The sequence below is a fragment of the Eubalaena glacialis genome, chromosome X, assembly GCF_028564815.1.
Source record: "Eubalaena glacialis isolate mEubGla1 chromosome X, mEubGla1.1.hap2.+ XY, whole genome shotgun sequence".
In the NCBI taxonomy this organism is placed as follows: Eukaryota; Metazoa; Chordata; class Mammalia; order Artiodactyla; family Balaenidae; genus Eubalaena; species Eubalaena glacialis.
The window spans coordinates 34,828,398-34,851,951 of record NC_083736.1 but is presented as its reverse complement, the minus strand read 5'-3'; the positions used below and the strand labels follow the sequence as shown (position 1 = coordinate 34,851,951).

The following is a 23,554-nucleotide window of genomic DNA, read 5'->3' as shown; positions in this document are numbered from 1 at the left end:
TAGAAGAACTTAGGTTAACCAAGGTAACTCTTGTCTAAAACTTTCCTGGCAGGCACGGAAGAGGTGGAGTAAAGACTATGAGTTTCACTTTCTTTTTTCCTAAGAAGGCAAATCCCAGCAAATTCTACTAGAAATTTCCCAGAACTGTAAGACAGGACTGAACCTCGATGAGGTTAAGCCTACCTTCTAGCAGATTCACATCTTAAACCATCACAAGAAGGTAAGAATTCTGCTTATAAAAGCCTAAATCACTTTGATATTTTAACAACCCTCTTGATCCAGAGTTTCTTCAACATATTGAAGGAACACAACTTTCCTAAAATTCTAGGGCTTCCATAACCAAATTTAGAATTCAATTTTGCATCCATGGATCCTTGAGAATAAAGTCTCCAAATCCAGACTTTTGAGTCAATTAGAGATAGCAGGCCAAGGCTGCTACAGTTGGTTATGTACAAAGAGCCCTAATGAGATGAAAACGGAACATCTGTCTATTCAAAAACCAAGCTTGAACAGCCCTCTCTGAAAACTCTGACAGGAATATTGTGGCTGATGGCAAAACCCCAGTAACCATCTGTGGTCATCAGACAGCTCTTGGGTGAAAACTACGTTCAGGGATAATAAAACATTAGGCTACCTAGACCAGCAGTCCAGAAAACTAGAAAACGAGTAAGCCTCTGCCCTCATTCTACCTGATGGATCTAACCAGCCCAACTCAGATATCATGGGTACTGTGTCAATGAAAAGGCCAGTAACGCCTGGGAGAACATGGTCAACTGTGAATGGTGGTGACTTAGGCTGCCCCTGCAACACTCAGGGGTTTCCCTGGCTTCTCTCCATGGTTCCCACATGCCCGCCCAAGAGCTCTCTAAAGGGGAGAGACTCACAAGGAGTTGAGAGATAACTTCCTGCTTTGTTAATTGTGCAGGGCCCATCACTTGTATGAAGAACAGGGATCAACCCAGCAAACAATACATCTGTGCCTCAAGAGACTCAGGTCCCATTAAGCAGAAAAGAGCTCATCGGCATTCAAGATCTGGCTGGGCATAGAACTTATTTTACTGCTAGAAGGGGTTTCCTCTCTGTCTGCGGGTGACCTTAGATCTGTCTTTTCTGCAGACTCAGAGGATTTCCGCCGCCTGCAGTCACAGCAAGCACACTTTAGCCACTCCTGAAAGCTTTCAGAAACACTAGAGGAAAAGAGCTTTTTGCAAGGGTGGAAGAATTGATAGAACACGATCATGAACAGAATGGCCGTGCAGTACCCGATGAGCAACTGCAGGATCAGCAGGGGTGCGCACACATACATATAGATGTCAGTCTTGTAAAGATACCACATGAGGAGGAGGAAGGCGTTCTCGATGAATCTCAACATGTAGTACACCAGCAGCTGGTACCAGTTCTGGGACTTGCTGATGAGGTCGGGGTTGTTGATTTTCAGCTGTACCGCTGACCAGCAGAACATGTTGATCCCGGCGTAGAGTAAGGTGAGGAAGCACAGCACGATGGTGGTGCCCACCCGACTGAGCGCCTTCTCGATGTTCTCAGGGAAGGGGGAGCCGCTGCACCAGAAGAGGATCCAGGGGTAGAAGAGGAAGCTGAGGAAGTTGATGAGTATGTCTATCACCACCCAGGTCTTCAGGACAGAGGTAAAGAGGACCAGGACAATGACTCGAGTGGCAATCTCAAAGCTCCTCCAGAGGAAGATACAGACATAGGCCAGGGGCTTCACTTTGACATCATATTCATCGTATTTGATCTTGATGGCTAGGATGTTACAGCGCAAGGCTCCATACACGATGGACAGTAGGGAGAGGACCATGAAGAGACCTGAGGAGAGAAGAGAAAGAACGCTCTCAAGTCTCACCTACACCAAGAATCCTACTGTGGTGGCCGCTGGCAGTCCCCTACCCATATTCCTTGGACCCCCCTGTTGCATGTGCACGGGCTGCCCTCCAGCTGTCAGTGTCTGCTCACTGCACCTGAGGGCTTTCCCCAGGGCTGCAGAAGCCGGCTGTGCCCAGGTGCTGGGCAGGCTGAAGTGCCCAGGAATGAATACCCCTGGGAGAGCCCTTCAACACCCCAATCCTAGCCCTGAGAAGAGCTGGACTATAAAGAGACCAGTTCTCCTACCGTTTGGGTAGAATAACTCGGACGTGTGTGTTCTATACTGTTTACCGGTGTTTCCTCATAGGATCACTTTCTAGTCACCCACGGTGACCGTTGTCTAATACCAACGTTGTCACCTTTATTGGCCGCCTTCCCTTCCCTGTCTCACTTCCCTTCTCCCACGCTTCTTATACCTTCCTCCAGACAGACATGCACTCAAATGCTTGTCTCAGGGTCTGCTTCAGGGTCAACTGAGACTAAAACACCTTTCAGACCCCATCTGCTCTGCCTGAATATGTAGAGTCCTTTACATGGTGCGTTTTGTTTCCTCAATCAGCTTATAAGCTCCTGAGGAGTCAAGAGTGACCATGTCTGATATTTCTTCTTGATACCCTCAACATATACCAGTGTAGAAACTGAAACAGAAAGCACTCAATAATAAATTGTTCATGAGTTCCGCTCTATCTGCAGGACCTTTTAAATTTATAGACTGACTACAGATTGCTCACTTTTCTTTGCTCTTCAGTTATATTCTTAAATTCCATACAGTGCTGAAGAAACAAGAACCTCACTGTTACTGAGAGTCAATCCGTCTTGGTCTAAAAGGCCTTAATGTTTCAAGAGGTCTCAACTCTAGCTGTTTATTTCTTAAAATGACTGATGGCTAATGGGTTTACCCGGTTTATACCGAGCAGCAGTGTTAGGGGACGAGATGTGGCTCATTTGAATGGAGCACGGTACGGTACTATGTTTCAGAGCATGACACGGCTGGCTGTGAGTTCCATTATCTAAAAAATGTACTGCCAACCCATGAGCACAGACTGTGTGGTCAAATCTGAAATACAATCACTTACTGCAGGCTGCCACGACCTCCAAATATTGGAGCAGGGAGGAACCGAGAGTCTGGCTGGGTTCTGTTTTCTCGCCCACAAAATTGAGATAATACCTTCCATGCCTACCTCCAACGTACATATAACAAAACGGTCTTTACTTATAATTTAAAATGCATGGGGATAAAGGGTTCGTTTTCTTATTTAAGTTCTGAATCAATGGAAAACATCTACATTTGATGGGCATAAAAATTCGGAAGCTTGGGTAGTTAGTTGCCTGGGAGAAGCTCAGTTTTACTCAAAGCATCAACTCCTCTCATAGTCTTTTGGCACTGATTTAAATCATCGATATCATTCTCTGGGAAGACTGTCATCTACTAATCGAATTTAAAAGATAGAAATACTATCACAGGAGTAGCCTGGGAAGTAATTGGACTGAGTTATTTTTTCTGAGAGGCTAGTTCAGTGGAGCATTATAAAGCAGTACATACTGCTGATACACTGTTTGTTTTTATTGAAATACAGTTGATTTACAACGTTGTGTTAATTTCTGCTGTACAGCAAAGTGACTCAGTTATACATATACATTCTTTTTTATATTCTTTTCCATTATGGTTTATCCCAGGTGATATACTTTTATATGTATGGCTCCAAATTTCTACAGACCTTAAGAATCTAGTATTGGATCCTTTTCTTTTAGTCCTTCTGTTTTTTCTACTACAAGAAAAATAACTGCAAATGTAGAATATGAGCTAAGCATAAATTATCATGTAAATTATGTATTCATACACATGCAGGATTTACACTGTTATATTTATGGTACTTTATCTCCAAGTTACTTATTACTTTTAACAATGCAATGACCCAAACAATTTTTTAAGCGTCTATCCATTTTTCTCATTAGGTCAATTATTTCCAAATTACGTTTTTTTCTCTATCAAGAGAGTTAGCCAATTATTACGCAATTGGTGCTTAGTAGGAATTAACTGCTGAAGCCTTCTGAGAATGCTAAGAAATTATTGTGAAATCACTGACTTCAATCATCATTCCCAGTGTTGGGTGCTCCCTGCAAAATGTCGCCCTAGAAAGGGGCCAGGAAGAGAGATATACTTGGGAGACAACAAGCTTGAACAAAATGCTTGGAATGTACATTTCTACCTCTAGAGTTAAGCTGTTATCTAATGAATGGCTAGGATGATATTTATGCAAATACCTACTTATTCAGACTTAAGTGGAGAAAAGTTCCTGACATCATTTCCCAACCTTCTCTTCCCAGAGTCAACACAACAGGGGATCAGTTGGTGGTCCCGCCCTTTTAAGTGGCACGTCATAGAAGTCTAAGAGCCCTTAATAATCTTTTTTTCTAAACATCTTTATTGGGGTATAATTGCTTTACAATGGTGTGTTAGTTTCTGCTGTATAACAAAGTGAATCAGCTATACATATACATATATCCCCATATCTCCTCCCTCTTATGTCTCCCTCCCACCCTCCCTGTCCCACCCCTCTAGGTGGTCACAAAGCACTGAGCTGATCTCCCTGTGCTATGCGGCTGCTTCCCACTAGCTATCTATTTTACATTTGGTAGTGTATATATATGTCAATGCTACTCTCTCACTTCGTCCCAGCTTACTCTTCCCACTCCCCGTGTCCTCAAGTCCATTCTCTACGTCTGCGTCTTTATTCCTGTCCTGCCCCTAGATTCATCAGAACCATTTTTTTTTTTAGATTCCATATACATGTGTTAGCATACAGTATTGGTTTTTCTCTTTTTGACTTACTTCACTCTGTATGACAGACTCTAGGTCCATCCACCTCACTACAAATAACTCAATTTTGTTTCTTTTTATGGCTGAGTGATATTCCATTGTATATATGCGCCACATCTTTATCCATTCATCTGTTGATGGACACTTAGGTTGCTTCCATGTCCTGGCTATTGTAAATAGAGCTGCAATGAACATTGTGGTACATGTCTCTTTTTGAATTATGGTTTTCTCAGGGTATATGCCCAGTAGTGGGATTGCTGGGTCATATGGTAGTTCTATTTTTAGTTTTTTAAGGGACCTCCATATTGTTCTCCATAGTGGCTGTATCAATTTACATTCCCACCAACAGTGCAAGAGTGTTCCCTTTTCTCCACACCCTCTCCAGCATTTATTGTTTGCAGATTTTTTGATGATGGCTATTCTGACCGGTGTGAGGTGATACCTCATTGTAGTTTTGATTTGCATTTCTCTAATGATTAGAGATGTTGAGCATCCTTTCATGTGTTTGTTGGCAATCTGTATATCTTCTTTGGAGAAATGTCTATTTAGGTCTTCTGCCCATTTTTGGATTGGGCTGTTTGTTTTTTTGACTTTGAGCTGCTTGTATATTTTGGAGATTAATCCTTTGTCAGTTGCTTCGTTTGTAAATATTTTCTCCCATTCTGAGGGTTGTCTTTTCGTCTTGTTTATGGTTTCCTTTGCTGTGCAAAAGCTTTTAAGTTTCATTAGGTCCCATTTGTTTATTTTTGTTTTTATTTCCATTTCTCTAGGAGGTGGGTCAAAAAGGATCTTGCTGTGACTTATGTCATACAGTGTTGTGCCTATGTTTTCCTCTAAGAGTTTTATAGTGTCTGGCCTTACATTTAGATCTTTAATCCGTTTTGGGTTTATTTTTGTGTATGGTGTTAGGGAGTGTTCTAATTTCATTCTTTTACATGTAGCTGTCCAGTTTTCCCAGCACCACTTATTGAAGAGGCTGTCTTTTCTCCACTATATTCTTGCCTCCTTTATCAAAGATAAGTTGACCATATGTGTGTGGGTTTATCTCTGGGCTTTCTATCCTGTTCCATTGATCTATATTTCTGTTTTTGTGCCAGTACCATACTGTCTTGATTACTGTAGCTTTGTAATATAGTCTGAAGTCGGGGAGCCTGATTCCTCCAGCTCCGTTTTTCTTTCTCAAGATTGCTTTGGCTATTTGGGGTCTTTTGTGCTTCCATACAAATTGTGAAATTTTTTGTTCTAGTTCTGTGAAAAATGCCATTGGTAGTTTGATAGGGATTGCATTGAATCTGTAGATTGCTTTGGGTAGTAAAGTCATTTTCACAATGTTGATTCTTCCAATCCAAGAACATGGTATATCTCTCCATCTATTTGTATCATCTTTAATTTCTTTCATCAGTGTCTTATAATTTTCTGCATACAGGACTTTTGTCTCCTTAGGTAGGTTTATTCCTATTTTATTCTTTTTGTTGCAGTGGTAAATGGGAGTGTTTCCTTAATTTCTCTTTCATATTTTTCAACATTAGTGTATAGGAATGCAAGAGATTTCTGTGCATTAATTTGGTGTCCTGCTACTTTTCATATTCTCATTTCCTATGTGAGTGTGTGGAGTGGAGGGGGGAGGTCGGAGGGCATTTTGCTGTTTTTATCTTTTATTAGAAGGTAAGACATCACTTTGGGTAAAGCTAAAAGGAAGGCTTTGGCAATATTCCAAACCCCTGCCGCACTTACAAAGCTTCTTCCCACTCAGTTCCAGCCAAACGAACCCCTTCCAAAGGAACTCTTCCTATTTCACAGAGAAATTAATTGTTATTAGGAATGAATTTGCTAATTTCCTGACTTGACATCAAGACCTTAATCTTTGTGTTAAGTGGTGGAGAACACTTTATTCCTCAGGATTCCTCTTCGGACGGGAATTCTATTTGTAGGACAAGGCAAGCATTTTCTCTGTGGCTTATCCTAGCATTCATTATAATAGCCTCTCAATTTTTTGTATGTAGGAAAATTTCTATTGATATAATAATAACGCTAAAAGGAAGAAAGGAGGGAGGGAAGGAAGGAAGGAAAGAAGGAAGGAAAGAAGGGAAGGAGGGAGGGGAGAGAGGGAGGGAGGGAGGGAAGGGGGAAGGAGAAAGGAAAGAGGAAGGAAAAGAAGGGTGAGGGAGGACCCTTCCCTTTACCCTACACTCCTTTCTGTCTACTGCCACACTCTCTTTGACACTTTTCCTCAACCCTCTTACCACTAATCAAAACACTCGTTTTCCATTCCTCAACTCCTTGCAGTCTGGATTCTAGTCTTGCTCCTTCCTCATCTCTCTGCAACATTTGACATTGTTCATTCCCACTTTCTTGAAACTTCTTCTGTGGAAGTGATCACATCATTTTCTCCTAATCATCCTCTCACTTATCTTGCAGTCCCTTCTCAATTTCATTCATAGGCACATCTTTCTCTTCTACTCAGGAACCATGGTTTTATTTTTCTCCTTCCTACCAGATTTCTCTTCCAAGATATCTTTATAGGCGTCTCAAAACAAAACAAAACACAAAACAAAACTTATATTTCCTTGAAAATCTCCTCTTACATTCCCTCTAGCAGCTCACAACACCATCACTCCAGATCATTCTATCCAGAAATTTACATGTTAACTAGGACTTTTCACCTTCCTCTCCCATCCCACTCAAATAGATCTCTAAGCTCTTGCTACTCAGTGTGGCTCATGGACCAGAAGTATTGACATTGACTGGGGGTCAATGAAGTGCTCTAGCTCAGACCCTGAGATTCTGAGTCAGAATCTCTATTTTTACACGATTGTCCGTTTTTCTCAGGCTTTAATGTATGACCACTGAAGTCTGAGAAGTACTGCTCTAAGTTCATTTCTTCCTCCCTTTCTGGCTCTGTCCCTTGTTAACTCTCATAATGGCTCTTACCACAGGGTCCTAACTCATTTGTTTCTCTGCCACCAGCCTTCCTCTGCTCTTCGTCTGCCTGGATAAACCCTACTTGTTCTTCAAGTTTCAGTTAAAGTGTTATCGCCTCAGTGATGCCTTTCCTCAGCCTTTATTCAACTATATTTATTCAGTTGTGCTAAATGCTTCCAAGACTCTTCTAAGCTCAGTTAACTGACACTCTACTGGGAACTCACAGTCACTTAATGCATACGTCTCTTTCATCACTTGGTACCTTTGGTTTAGTGCAATCTCCTAGAGGTAGCTACTGTTTCATACAGATTTTTATTACCAGCACCTAGTACAGTGACTGGCACAAAGTTGGTAACTGATATGTCTGTTGAATAAATGAATTAAAAATTGTACAATCTGTGACCTGCCCTTTTTTTTTTTAACCATTGAACGAGGAATTGAAGCTCCAAATCTCTCACAGACACGACTGAAGTGAGCCATGAGAACTCTCAAAGCCCCTTCCCAGATGGTGACTTCTGGGGTTATGGGCTTCCTATGCAAATACATCTGCTTTATGTGCCTTTCTCAATCAAGAAGTTGCACGTGTTTCCAGCACTTCCAGAGAAATAGGATCTAAATTAGAAAAGGTCTTTGAAATTTAAGTTTACACTCTAAAAAAAAACCTCTTCTAGGTAAATGAGAGGCTTGCAAAACAGGAAGATTTAGGAACAGTGCAGTACTTTCTGACCACAGGAATAACTAAGGAAGCTAAGTCCTGCTTCAGGATGTTGGGCCCAGCCAGGATTAAGACAAGTCTGGATTATCTCAGCAGTGTTATCTTCCTGGTCAGTTATCCAGATCACTGTTCTTGCTGGATTCCATGACTTACTCTTACTTGAGTTACCTTTGACCATGTATTACAGGACCCAGTGTTCTGCTTTAATTCCACCCCAGGCCCTGACAACTGGTCAGCAAACTGTTTTTTTTTTTTTAACATCTTTATTGGAGTATAATTGCTTTACAGTGGTGTGTTTGTTTCTGCTGTATAACAAAGTGAATCAGCTATACGTATACATATATCCCCATATCCCCTCCCTCTTGCGTCTTCCTCCCACCCTCCCTATCCCACCCCTCTAGGTGGTCACAAAGCACTGAGCTGATCTCCTTGTGCTATGTGGCTGCTTCCCACTAGCTATCTATTTTACATTTGGTAGTGTATATATGTCCATGCCACTCTCTCACTTCGTCCCTTACCCTTCCCCCTCCCCACGTCCTCAAGTCCATTCTCTACGTCTGCGTCAGCAAACTGTTAATGAAGAGAGTGAAAATGAGAGAGATCGTCATCACCATGAGCTTGCACCCACATCTGCCACCTTCTCTCCCCAGTTGCTATCATAAATATTGTTTCGGTCCTTTATTGTAACAGCCTTATTGAGACATAATTCGCATACCATACAATTCACAATTTAAAGTGTACAATTCAATGTTTCTTTTTTGTTAACAATAATTTTATTATCACAGTTACTACTGAACAATTATGACGTCCTCAACACCAGGCACTTTACATATATGATCACATTTAATCCTTATCAGTTGGTTCTAGTTTATACCCATTTTCCAGATGAGAAAGATGAGGTTAAATAGCTTTCCCAATGTCATACAGCTAGTAAGTGGTCATGCTGGGATTCAAATTGAGAACTGTTTGTCTCTAAACTCTTTTTTTTTTAGTTGGAGTATAGTTGCTTTACAATGTTGTGTTAGTTTCTGCTGTACAGCAAAGTGAATCAGATATACGTATACATATATCCCCTCTTCTTTGGATTTCCTTCCTGTTTAGGTCACCATAGAGCACTGAGTAGAGTTCCCTAAGGAGGCAAGAAAATACAATGGAGAAAAGACAGTCTCTTCAATAATTGGTGCTGGGAAAACTGGACAGCTACATGTAAAAGTCTGAAATTAGAACACTCCTTAACACCATACACAAAAATAAACTCAAAATGGACTAAAGACCTAAATGTAAGGCCAGACACTATAAAACTCTTAGAGTAAAACCTAGGCAGAACACTCTTTGACATAAATCGCAGCAAGATACTTTTTGACCCACCTCCTAGAGAAATGGAAATAAAAACAAAAATAAACAAATGGGACCTAATGAAACTTAAAAGCTTTTGCACAACAAAGGAAACCATAAACAAGATGAAAGACAAACCTCAGAAGAGGAGAAAATATTTTCAATGTTTCTCTAAAAGTAGATTCGCAGATATATGAATCTACTTTTAGTACGTTTCATCACCAGAGTCACTTTTAGTACGTTTTCATCACTTCAAAAAGAAACCCTGTACACTTTAGCTCTCATTTCTCTACCCACCTCCCCCACCCAGTCCTAAGCAACCACTAACTACTTTCTGTCTCTATAGATTTCCCTATCCTGGACTTCTGTATGAATGAAATCATATAATGTGTGGTCTTTTGTGACTGGTTTCTTTCACTTAGCATAACATTTTCAACACTCATCTATCTTGTAGCATGCATCAGTCCTTCATTCCATTTCATGGTCAAATAATATTCCATTGTATGGATATACTACATTTTGCTTATCCATTCAACAGCTGATGAAAATTTGGGTTGTTTCCACCTTCTGGCTATTGTGAGTAGTGCTTCTACAAACATTTGTGTATGAATTTTTTTTTTTTAATTTGGTTGCATTGGGTCTTCGTTGCTGCACACGGGCTTTCTCTAGTTGTGGCGAGCAGGGGCTACTCTTGGTTGTGGTGCGCGGGCTTTTCATTGCAGTGGCTTCTCTTGTTGCGGAGCACGGGCTCTAGGCATGTGAGTTTCAGTAGTTGTGGCTCGCAGGCTCTAGAGTGCAGGCTCAGTAGCTGTGGCGCACGGGCTTAGTTGCTCTGCGGCATGTGGGATCTTCCCGGACCAGGGCTCGAACCCGTGTCTCCTGCATTGGCAGGTGGATTCTTAACCACTGCACCACCAGGGAAGTCCCTATGAATATGCTTTTATTTCTCTTGGGTCTATAAGAGTAGAGTTGCTGGGTCATATGGTAACTTTGTGTTTAATTATTTGAGGAACTGCCAGACTGTATTCCAAAGTGATTGCACCATTTTACATTCCCACCAGCAGTGTATGAAAGTTCCAATTTCTCCACACCCTCACCAATGTTTGTTATTATCATTAACTTCAATTTTTATTATAACTTTTTGATTCTAGTCATCCCAGTGGGTGTGAAGTGGTACCCCTTTGTGATTTTGATTTGCGTTTTCATGATGACTAATGATGTAGAGCATCTTTTCATGTGCTTATTGGACATTTGTACATCTTCCTTAGTTGCTTTGGTTCTTAACTATAGAACAAACTCATAATAGATTTCACACTTTCTCATATGTATCCCAAAAACTCTACCAGAATTCAAAGGCCAGATTTGCATAGACTTATTAAGAACAATATATTAGCTTCACCCTCAGGTGTCAATGAGCATTTAAAATTAAAAAAAAGAGTACAATTCTGTCTTCTCGTGCTTTTTAACTTCCCTTAAAAAGGCATTAAAAAGCAAAAAAGAGGATTTCCATGCTGACAATGGCAGATTAGTTTGTTTTGGTTCAATATTTCTGCCAAGAACAACTGGACAAACACCTGTTTAAAGGCATCAGAGATCTACCAAAGAAAGCAGTCAGTACTTTCGGGCCAAGATCTTAAAGAGAAGAAAAGTCCTAAGACAAAATTCTGAAGCTGCTCTTCCCCTTAAGACACATGCCCATATGATACCGGGTACAGTATTATGGAACGTGAACACAGCTTTCAGCAGTCTCTCAAATCTGGTGGGTGTGGGAGCAAATATTGATATTGTGGCCCTATAATGGTCCTGGAGACAGCCAAAGCTTTCTGGTGGGAACCCCGAAGACTAGACACTAGGAGTAAGGGTGACCAGAAATAGATAATCCCTCATAAAGGCTGAAGTACACATTTCAACCAACTCAAGTTATGACTGGATCAATTCAATCTATATCTAACCCAATTACCTGTCATAAACAAAAGTAAAATCTTCCTGGAGAAAGAGAACTCATCCAGAGACTCAAAGTATCTCTTTTTTTTTAATATAAGCATCTGACATTTAATTAAAAATAACATGGCAGGCCAACAAGAAAAACAAAAAAATAATCTAAATCCAGGAATTAAAATATACCCATAGGAAATAGAGATATTGTAATTATCTCACATGGACTTAAAAATATTCATAATTACCCTGAGGAAACCATAATTCAAAAAGAGTCATGTACCACAATGTCCATTGCAGCACTATTTACAATAGTCAGGACATGGAAACAACCTAAGTGTCCATCGACAGATGAATGGATAAAGAAGATGTGGCACATATATACAATGGAATATTACTCAGCCATAAAAAGAAACGAAATTGAGTTATTTGTAGTGAGGTGGATGGACCTAGAGTCCGTCGTACAGAGTGAAGTAAGTCAGAAAGAGAAAAACAAATACTGTATGCTAACGCATATATATGGAATCTAAAAAAACAGTACTGATGAACCTAGTGGCAGGGCAGGAATAAAGATGCAGATGTAGAGAATGGACTTCAGGACACAGGGAGGGGGAAGGGTAAGCTGTGACAAAGTGAGACAGTGGCATGGACATATATACACTACCAAACGTAAAATAGATAGCTAGTGGGAAGCAGCCCCACAGCACAGGGAGATCAGCTCGGTGCTTTGTGACCACCTAGAGGGGTGGCATAGGGAGGGTGGGAGGGAGACGCAAGAGGGAGGGGATATGGGGATTTATGTATATGTATAGCTGATTCACTTTGTTATAAAGCAGAAACTAACACACCATTGTAAAGCAATTATACGCCAATAAAGATGTTAAAAATATTCATAATTAATATGTTTAAGAAATTATGACAAGATAGAGAATTTATCAGAGACTGGAAACTATTCTAAAAACTCAAATGAAAATTCCAGAACTGAAAAATACAATAAGGGCCATTAAGAAATCAACAGATGGGTTTAATAGAATAGAAATCGCTATAAAGATTATTAGTACTAAGCAGAAGGCAAGTCAGAAGAAAATGGAGAAACAAAAAAGCATGAGAGACTTATGGCAAAGTGAAAATGTTGGAGAGAGAGAGAAAAAAGAGAAGAAAAAGAATGGGTCAGAAGCAATACTTAAAGTGATAAAGTCTAAGAATTTTCCCAAACTGCTAAAATATCAAACTAAAGCCCAAGTAGGATAAATACGAAGAAAACCTCAACTAAGCATGTTAAAACTGCGGAACATCAAAGTCAAAGTGAAAACCTTAAAAAGCAGTTAGAAACAAACGAACAACCAAAAATCAGATGAATTTCAAAGGAGCAACAATAACAAGAACAGCTGGCATCTCAACAGAAATAATGGAAGCCAGAAGACAAAGGGATGGTAACCTCAAAGTGTGAGGAAAGTAACCACTAACCTAGTCTTCCAAACACAAAGATGAAGGTAAAAGAAAGACATTTTATGACAAAACAAAAATGAGGGTATTTTTCACTAGTAGATCTACTCTAAAGAAAATACTAAAGGTAGCATTTCAGACCCAATGAAAATGATCCCACATGGAAGCATGGAGATACAGGAAGGTCTCAACAGGGACCAAAAGGATAAATACAACTCAATTTTTATAATCAGCCAAAAGACTTGCATAGTCACTTGACACACACACACACACACACACACTCACACACCAAAATGGTCACTAAAAACACGAAAAGGAAGTCAAGCTCATTAGCCATCAGGAAATGCAAATTCAAACTAAAATGAGACACTACTACACACCCACTGTAATACTGAAAGTAATAGCAAGTGTTGGCAAGGATACGGGGCAACTGGAACTCTTATACACTGCTTGTGGGAGTGTAAAGTGGTATAATGACTTTTGCAGTTTCTACTAAAGCTAAATATAGGCATTTCCTGTGACCAGCAATTCTACCCCTGAGTATAGATGTAACAGAACTGCATATATATATACGCATACTAAAAGGCATGTATGAGGATATTTTCAGCAGCATTATTTTTAATCCCAATCTGGAAAAAACCTAAATATTAATCAAGAGAAGAATGTATCAATTCATTGTGGTATATTCATACAATGGAATATTAAATTACACAGCAATGCTAAAGAACAAAGTTCTGCTACAAGTCACAACATGGATAACTCTCACAAATATAATGTTGAATGAAAGAACCTAGACCTCTGATTCCATTTATATCAACTTTTTAAAAACCAGGAAAAATTAATCTGTGATGTTAGAAGTCAGCTTGGATAATAGTTGATTTGCAATGTTGGGTTAGTTTCAGGTGTACAGCAAAGTGAATCAGTTATATATGTACATACATCTATTCTTTTTCACATTCTTTTCCCATGTAGGTTATTACAGAGTACTGAGTAGAATTCCCTGTGCTATACAGTAGGTCCTTGTTGATTATCTATCTTATACATAGTAGCGTGTATATGTTAACCCCAACTTCCTAATTTATCCCTCCCCCAACATTTCCCCTTTGGTAACCATAAATTTATTTTCTAAGTCTGTGAGTCTGTTTCTGTTTTGTAAATAAGCTCATCTGTATAATTTTTAAAGATTCCACGTATAAGTGATATCATATGGTATTTGTCTTTCTCTGTCTGGCTTCCTTCACTTAGTATGATGATCTCTAGGTCCATCCATGTTGCTGCAAATGGCATTATTTCATTCTTTTTTATGGCTAATATTCCATTGTATACATGTACCACGTATTCTTTATCCATTCATCTGTCGATGGAGATTTAGGTTGTTTCCATGTCTTGGCTACTGTAAACAGTGAAACGATGAACACTTGGGGTGCATGTATCTTTTCAAATTATAGTTTTCTCTGGATGTATGCCCAGAAGTGGGATTGCTGGATCATATGGCAGCTGTATTTTCAGTTTTGTAAGGAACCTCCATACTGTTCTCCATAGTGGCTGTACCAATTTACATTCCCACCAACTGTGTAGGAGGGTTCCCTTTCCTCCACACCCTCTCCAGCATTTACTGTTTGTAGACTTTTTTTTTTTTTTTTTGGCTGTGCCGCATGGCATGTGGGATCTTAGTTCCCCAACTGGGGATTGAACTTGCACCCCCTGCAGTGGAAGCACAGAGTCTTAACCACTGGACTGCCAGGGAAGTCCCTGTCTGTAGACTTTTTGATGATGGCCATTCTGACCAGTATGAGGTGATACTTCATTGTAGTTTTAATTTGCATTTCTCTAATAATTAGCGATGTTGAGCATCTTTTCATGTGCTTTTTGGCCATCTGTATGTCTTTTTTGGAGAAATGTCTATTTAGATCTTCTGACCATCTTTCGATTGGGTTGTTTTTTTGATATTGAACTGCATGAGCTCTTTGTTTATTTTGGAGGTTAATACCCTGTCGGTCGCATCATTTGCAAATATTTTCTCCCATTTTGTGGGTTGCCTTTTTGTTTTGTTTATGGTTTCCTTTGCTGTGCAAAAGCTTTTAAGTTTCATTAGGTCCCATTTGTTTATTTTTGTTTTTATTTTGATTACTCTAGGAGGTGGGTCCAAAAAGATGTTGCTGTAATTTATGTCAAAGAGTGTTCTGCCTATGTTTTCCTCTAAGAGTTTCATAGTGTCCGGTCTTACATTTAGGTCTTTAATCCATTTTGAGTTTATTTTTGTGTATGGTGTTAGAGAATGTTCTAATTTCATTGTTTTGCATGTAGTTGTCCAGTTTTCCCAGCAGCACTTATTGAGGAGACTGTCTTTTCTCCATTGTACATTCATGCCTCCTTTGTCGTAGATTAATTGACCATAGGCGCGCGGGTTTATTTCTGGGTAGAAGTCAGCTTTCTGCTTAGTGGTTATCTTTTGGGAAGAAGGGTTGGGAAAGTGACTGAGAAGAGGCAAAGCGAGGCTTCTAGGAGTGCAGGTACTCTTCTGTTTCTTGACCTGCACAGAGGGCTACATGGGTGTGTTTACTTCGTGATAATTCATCAAATTTCACCCACATGATGAGTAAAATTTTCTATATACATTGCATACCCCAATAAAAATCTTTATTTGAAAACATTTAGGGGCTTTCCTGGTGGTGCAGTGGTTAAGAATCCGCCTGCCAATGCAGGGGCACGGGTTCGAGCCCTGGTCTGGGAAGATCCCACATGCTGCGGAGCAACTAAGCCCATGCGCCACAACTACTGGTCCTGCACTCTAGAGCCTGCGAGCCACAACTACTGAGCCTGTGCGCCTAGAGCCCGTGCTCTGCAACAAGAGAAGCCACCACAATGAGAAGCCCGCGCACTGCAACGAAGGGTAGCCCTCGCTCACCGCAACTACAGAAAGCCCGTGCACAGCAACGAAGACCCAACGCAGCCAAAAATAAATAAAATAAATAATTTTAAAAAATTCTAAAAACATTTAGGTGCATTACTGCTATACTCACTAGGCAACTCAATAAATTTGTATTAAATTGAATTTTTTTAAAGGCAAAAGACTACACTTTCATTATTGTAATGAAGTTATTTCAGCAATAGTTTCCTTCCCTACCCTGGCAAAATGCCAAGGAGAAAACAAAACATACTATAAACACCTACTTGAATCACTATAGCAAAACTGGTTCTACAGATGTAACCAGAATGACATCCTAATACTGTAAAACACATTTTAAACTTCTAGTGACTAAGACCTTACTGTTACCAAAATGTCTCTTGAACATCTGCCAGTTTACCAGATGTTTAGTCAGAAATTGAGGACTTTCCTTTCAATACATAGTTATATCTTGTTTAGTATTCAGAATTGTCAGAACAAATTATTATGGCATGTCATTCACAGTACATGTGATGTGATTATTACTGCTTTACAATCCCTAGAGAGCCCGAATAATTTTTGCTATTTTTCTCCCAGACATATTTCAATTTCTTACCTAAGGAAACTGGATGATAAAATCTCTTCCGGCTCATCTCTCTTATGCTCAAAAAAATTACTGTAGTCTTCTCATGCCAGGGACTATTGTAAGCACGTTACAGGTACTAATCACAATCCTAACAACAATTCTATAAAGTAGATACTGTTATTATCCTCATTATGCAGATGAGAAAATAGAAACACAAAGATGCTAAATAATTTCCCAGAAATCACTCAGCTAGCAGAGTTGGAATTCATACCTAAGCAGTCTTGCTCTAGAGTCTTGGTCTTAAACAATAGGCAATTCTGGCTAAATAAATATTAAATATAATGAGGCCTATTTCCCTAGCAGTGGTCTTTTTTTTTTTAACATCTTTATTGGAGTATAATTGCTTTACAGTGGTGTGTTAGTTTCTGCTGTATAACAAAGTGAATCAGCTATACATATACATATATCCCCATATCCCCTCCCTCTTGCGTCTCCCTCCCACCCTCCCTATCCCACCCCTCTAGGTGGTCACAAAGCACCGAGCTGATCTCCCTGTGCTATGCGGCTGCTTCCCACTAGCTATCTCTTTTACATTTGGTAGTGTATATATGTCCATGCCACTCTCTCACTTCATCCCAGCTTACCCTTCCCCCTCCCCATGTCCTCAAGTCCATTCTCTATGTCTGAGTCTTTATTCCTGTCCCCTAGCAGGGGTCTTAGCTCTACTTTTTACCTCTTTTATCAATGGGAGGCAAGGAGCAGGAGTCTGCTACCCTTGAAAGTGTCCAGGGCCTCAAGGAGTCTGGAGAATCTCCCCCTACCCCCTGCCTAGAGTATTCTGGGGAGTTGCCCAATTCTTCTTTACTCCAACTGAGCCCAAATTTCATATCTATTTTCTATTATATGAGTAGTCTATATATAAAAACTTCTTGAAATCATGCTGTCTAGGTACCTAGGAGTTGGTAAGCCTCATTGCACTGAGCTGGTTTCTGGGAATCACCTCCCAAGGCACAACCGATGATCAGAAAGAAGAGGGGCAGGTTCCCCTATCTGCCCTACCAATGTTCTTATCATCCTGCCTCAGGCAGAGAGAAGAGGCATCAGTGAGCTGAGCTAGAGAAAGGAACACCCTTGTCCTCCATAGCCAAACAAAGGAAGTTAGTACCTGACCCGTGTGCGAGACCCTCTATCAGGTTTTCTAACAGCAAAATAGTTAGCAGGACCACTCAGAACCCCAAGACAACAGTTCTGCATTCTGCTAAGGATTCTTACCTCTGGCAAGGCAGAGCAAACCTTCTCAAAACACAGTTACTCATGTACAGTGAACTTTGTAGATAATCAGGCACAGCCACTTGAGCCTCCACAACTGAAATAATCTCTTGCATTTTCTGCCTTCGCCAACACTTGAACCATAGACACTCACAAACATTTGCACACACATCCTTACCTCCACTAGTCTTTTCTAGTATAATTTTTTCCCCAAATCTATCTTCCCTTCCCTCTTTTCAAATGCTTTATTCTGTTCTTCTTATTTAATAGTCTTGTTTTATATGCGTTCATAGCTATAAACAACATGAAAACTTTAAAAAAATACATAGGAAATAAATAATTTTAAAAATGGATAAATAAATGGCTTGGAACTTGCAAAGAAGACCTCAGTTCTCCTGTGTATGACTGTACCTGTTCAACACGCCCAATTCTAAGCTGCATCACCAGGACCTACTTTACAGAGACATGAGGGAGGAATCAGAAGATCCTATGCTGGATTCTTCAAACATACGCTCTAGAAGGAAACGTGAGAAGCTACATAAGCAGCACTGCCAGTCTCCAGTGAACCCAAGCACAGCCTTGACGTTGCACTTATATGCAGGGTGGGGAGGAGTGTGTGTCTCCCCACTGAATAGCATTAAGTAACTTCCACTGGCTTGTGGCCACAGATGCCAGAAAAGAAAATCGGAGCCTATAGCCAGGCAAGAGCCAAGCCTGAATGAAAAGTGTTGGTGGTATAGAGAAGCATTTTTCCCCAGTGCATTTGGGGCTGAGTTCAGTTTCGGAGCAATGGATATGAACTCACCCACAAGTCTTGCACGCTTCATATTGTCTTACACACCGACATCCACCATTACACAATCATATAGACCATTGTTTAGACTGCTATAGCAGTTACGTATACTATACTGAGTATAGCTGAAAATGCTCTTTGGCGTAGAAAAAATTAAATAAACAGTTAATATTCAACTATATATATATATATATATATATATCACATCTTTCTTGGATTTGCAATAGTCAAATAAATTCTTCTGGGTATAGGTAGATGAGAGCAGTGTGGGATCCAAATCACAGACATCTAACAAGGAGTAGAAGTCTGAGACACTTTCATACTGGAGGAGTCAATACAATACACCTAAATCAACCTTAGGGTAAGAAGAAAACAAACTACAGTAAATTTTTTTACTGCTTTATTGAGGTATAATTTACTATACGAATAACTGTACATATTTAATGTGCACAGTTTGATGATTTTGGACACATGCAAGTAAAATTTTTAGAAACTGAAATTTTATTTATTTATTTATTTATTTAAACATCTTTATTGGAGTATAATTGCTTCACAATGGTGTGTTACTTTCTGCTTTATAACAAAGTGAATCAGTTATACATATACATATGTTCCCATATCTCTTCCCTCTTGAGCCTCCCTCCCACTCTCCCTATCCCACCCCTCTAGGTGGTCACAAAGCACCAAGCTAATCTCCCTGTGCTATGCGGTTGCTTCCCACTAGCTATCTATTTTACATTTGGTAGTGTATATATGTCCATGACACTCTCTCACCCTGTCACATCTCACCCCTCCACCTCCCCATATCCTCAAGTCCATTCTCTAGTAGGTCTGTGTCTTTATTCCCGTCTTGCCACTAGGTTCTTCATGACCTTTTTTTTTTTTTCCCTTAGATTCCATATATATGTGTTAGCATACTGTATTTCTTTTTCTCTTTCTGACTTACTTCACTCTGTATGACAGACTCTAGGTCCATCCACCTCACTACAAATAACTCAATTTCCTTTCTTTTTATGGCTGAGTAATATTCCATTGTATATATGTGCCACATCTAGAAACTGAAATTTAAAATAACCACAAACTTCAATTTGCCCATATTTAACCAAATTTCCAATTAACCAATGCTCTACTTTTAGGTAAAAGAGAAATATTCATATCCCTAACAGAATACAAGCTCAATAAAAACAGAAATTTTGTTTTACTCACTGATGCCTGGCACCAAGCACTGCACCAAGTACAGTGCCTGGCACACAGTGGGTCTTCAATAGATATTTGTTGAATAATTAATTGATAACAAGGAGTTATTATTAAATTTTAAAAAACACTGTATTCAAGCCAGTGTTACATAGCTTCCTCATTTACCAAACCATATGCTACAAACATGTTCCAAATGGTGCACCTCAATCATTGAAGACTGTTTCTAACATTTATGGGCTTTTCTCCAAAGAAAGGCATAAAGATAACAAATATAAGGCTGAAAAACACACAAGCAAAATATATTTCTGGATGGCCTATGTTTACCAGAAAATCAAATGCCCAGAAATCTCCATTCCCTTTGGATTGTTTAACTGAGTTTCATGGCACATTTGACACATTTGTTCTGCCAGTCACTCTTACTTTGAAAGAGAAGAAATTGGATAACCAACTCTCTGCTCAATGTATTATCATCCTTTTTACTAAGCATTCACTAAAATAATTCAAATGTACTTCTAAAAGGCTTAAAAATGAATAAGAAAACTTTGAAATCAAAGACTAATAAGCAAGTTTTCCAGATTCTTTCTAGGTATTCATCACTTTATACACACACACACACACACACACACACACACACACACTTCCTTTAATTAACCTTGACATTTGGATCCTGGTCCACATACAAAAGAACAACTCAGAAAATGTTTACAGAAGCAAATGATAACAACTGCATGTCCTTAAGTAGCCAATTCTCAGAAGGTCTAAAGTCATGAATTTTATTGTCTTACTTTTTCCTAAACATAGTGAACATATGCCATTGTAATAACCTTGTTATAAGATGCTTTGAATTTATGTTTAACATTATCTTCCCTAGAGAAAATTCAATTTCATTCTATCCACTGAGCCCAAATTACTTTTTGGTCTCTTGAGACACAATTAGGAATACCAGAAATAGCTTCTGACCTGAAGCAAGCATTAAAAACTACTTATCTCTGGAAATATAAAGGTTGGCTATCTAAATCTTCTTTCTCAGGCTCTTACATGCGAAAAAAACTGCAGAATCAGCCTTAATAATGAAAGGCCAGCAACACCAATGACTATTACCCATATTATAATATAGCTGCGAAAGCCAGTCTGACCCTTTCTATGTGTTCCCCTTGTCCATGGGCAAATCCCCAGCCCTTAGCCAACCTAAGGGTAAGGCGATCTTTAACTGCAGAAGATGTGGAAGGATTGAGTACGTCACATCTGAGAAATGAAAATGTGAATTCGGTTCAACTTTTTAAAGAAGTCTTTAGTATGTCCACATGCCTGACACCAGGCTAGGTACTATTAACCATGTGTTTAAGACATTAAAAAAGGTGTTTGTAGTATTGTATGAGGGATGCTATCATTTATGCATATTTTTCTCAAATTAAAGTTCCCATTTTGGGATAGTTTTAAAAGTAGACATACAAAAGTTGATTCTTTGAAAAGATCAACAAAATTGATAAACTCCTAGATGGACTAATCAAGAAACAAAAGACACAAAATGAATTATGAATACCACAAATGAGGGAATAGCATTACAGTCCTAGACATTAAATTATATATGGGAATATTACTAAACAACAGTTGCCAATAAATTCAGTAACTTAGGTGAAATGGAGAAATTGGTAGAAAAATAAAACTTACCAAAAGTGACACAAGATGAGATTAAAAATCTGAACAGCCGTCTAGCCATTAAAGAAATTAAATTATTAGCAAAACTTTCCTACAAAGAAAAATTAATTCATCACTGCTTTGCATCAAGACCAGAGAAGGTGCTGAAACACCTAATCCAAGCTCACCTTACTCACCTTTTGTAAGGTTACAAGTTTCATTAAAATCCATTAAAGTTACCAGTGCTATAAAAAAAAAAAGAGAAAAGTAGGCACATATTCCTTGTGGACTTGCTGTCTGGTGCAGGGACCCTCAAAGGGGACCCTCTATAAGTAAACAATAAATTATAGTAATTAACCTCCATAAGTAATATAGTAAATTAACCTCTAATGAGCATTTCACCAAGGGTCTGCACCACATACCAACATTTTTAGCTCATCATGTTTAATTTTCACAACAATCCTGTGAAACCTGTGTTGACAGATGCAGTTGTGATAGATGAAGAGGCAAAAGGTCTGTGAGGTGAGACTGGTCACACAGCTATTCGGTGGCAGAACAGGCCATCTGCCCAGACCTTAGTCCAGCACATTTAAAGAAAGTAACAGCTGTGTTCCACTAATAGGCTGCCTAGAATGAGAGTGCCTCCTGAATTTCCCAGCCACTGATGCCCCAGTGCTGCAGAGAAACTGCCAGCAAGAACGTAACATTATCCACTTTGGGCTCAGGCCTCCCCAATCCCCCATTGCCTGATAGTGTCTTCCCATGTGTCTCCGCCACCTAGATTTCTCAATGAGCTCCCATATTTCTTCATGGAAATTCAATTGAGAGCCTACGTAGGCCAGCAAAAAGGAAGCAGGAGGAAGGAAAAAGAAAGAAAAGGGAAGTGAGAAGAGAGGGAAGGAATAAAACAGCCTTTTAAAAAAAACATTTCAAAGCACTTTCATATCCATCATCTGCCTTATCTTCCTACCCTCCTGAGGAGGCAGGCAAGACGATCATTCTGCTTTATAAAAGGAGAACCTGAGACGTAAGAAGCCATGTAAATCAAAAGGAGGATGGAGAAATAGTGTTAGAGTCAGACAGTAGAACAGGGGTTGGCAAACTAAGTCCTATTTTTGTACAGCCCAAGAGCTAGCAGTGTTTTACACATTGCTAAAGGGTTGTAAAAACAAAAACAAAGAAGATTGTGACACAGACCATAGACGGCCTGCAAAATCAAAAATATTTTTTATCGATCCCTTTTAGAAAATTGTTGCCTGCAACAGAACACTTAGCCACAAAAAGAATGAACTAGCGCTACATTCATCAGCATGTATAGTTCTTGAAATATTATGTTGAGCAAAAAATGCAAATTACATAATGATATTTGCAGTATGAGCAAGTTTAAGACCTACGAAACCAATATATATTATTCGTAGAGACAGTATGCATATGTATATGTAGTTAAGTTATAAATCATGCATGAGAATGATAAACTCTGAAATCATAACAAGGAAGGGTCATGGGGTGGCCCAGCTGTACTAGTAATGTTTTGTTTCTTAAAGAAAAAAAAAGATAATTCTGAAGCAAACATGTCATGTGAATTATTCGATAAAGCAGGCAAGTAGGTATATGAGTGTTTGTTATATTATTCTTTATTCCTGTCTACATGCTTTAATATTTCATTAATGTACAAAGAAAACATATCTGCAGTTAATAAGTGAGTAGATATTATAGATATCGTGCGTGGTTTTCAGCAAGGCCTCCAGAAAAAGCCCAATAAACCAAAAAAAGCCCTCTCATGATGTCCTTGTGAATGAGTCAGAGAAAATGCATATGCTAATATGAGTGCAGTGGAGATGGATTTGCAACCGGATGTGCAGTCTGCTCTTATATGCTTCACTACGCCCTTTCAGGCTAAAGGGCAATTGTCAAGGCGTCCGCAGGGCTGTGGTTTTGGGGCTGTCCTAGTCTCACTTTCTTGTTAACTATTGCATGAAGACATAAACTTACAGTTGGGATAAAACTAGGAAGACAAGAGAATCATGATTCAAAATTATCTGAACAGGCTGATATCCTGGGCTTGAATCCAAGGAAAGGAAATATAACAAGAAAAAATATCAAGCCCTACCTTTATATACGTAAAA

At 39.3% G+C, this 23,554-nt stretch overlaps 1 protein-coding gene across 1 annotated transcript in view; it reads right to left on the bottom strand.

Annotated features, from left to right (window-relative positions):
• Positions 1 to 737: 737 nt before the first annotated feature.
• Positions 738 to 23,554, bottom strand: part of XK (X-linked Kx blood group antigen, Kell and VPS13A binding protein) — a 48,435-nt gene continuing 25,618 nt past the window's right edge. The window contains exon 3 of the mRNA XM_061179064.1: positions 738 to 1,827. Coding sequence (XP_061035047.1) covers positions 1,001 to 1,827 — 827 coding nt within the window. The 3' untranslated portion in view covers positions 738 to 1,000. The remainder of the gene's footprint in view (positions 1,828 to 23,554) is intronic.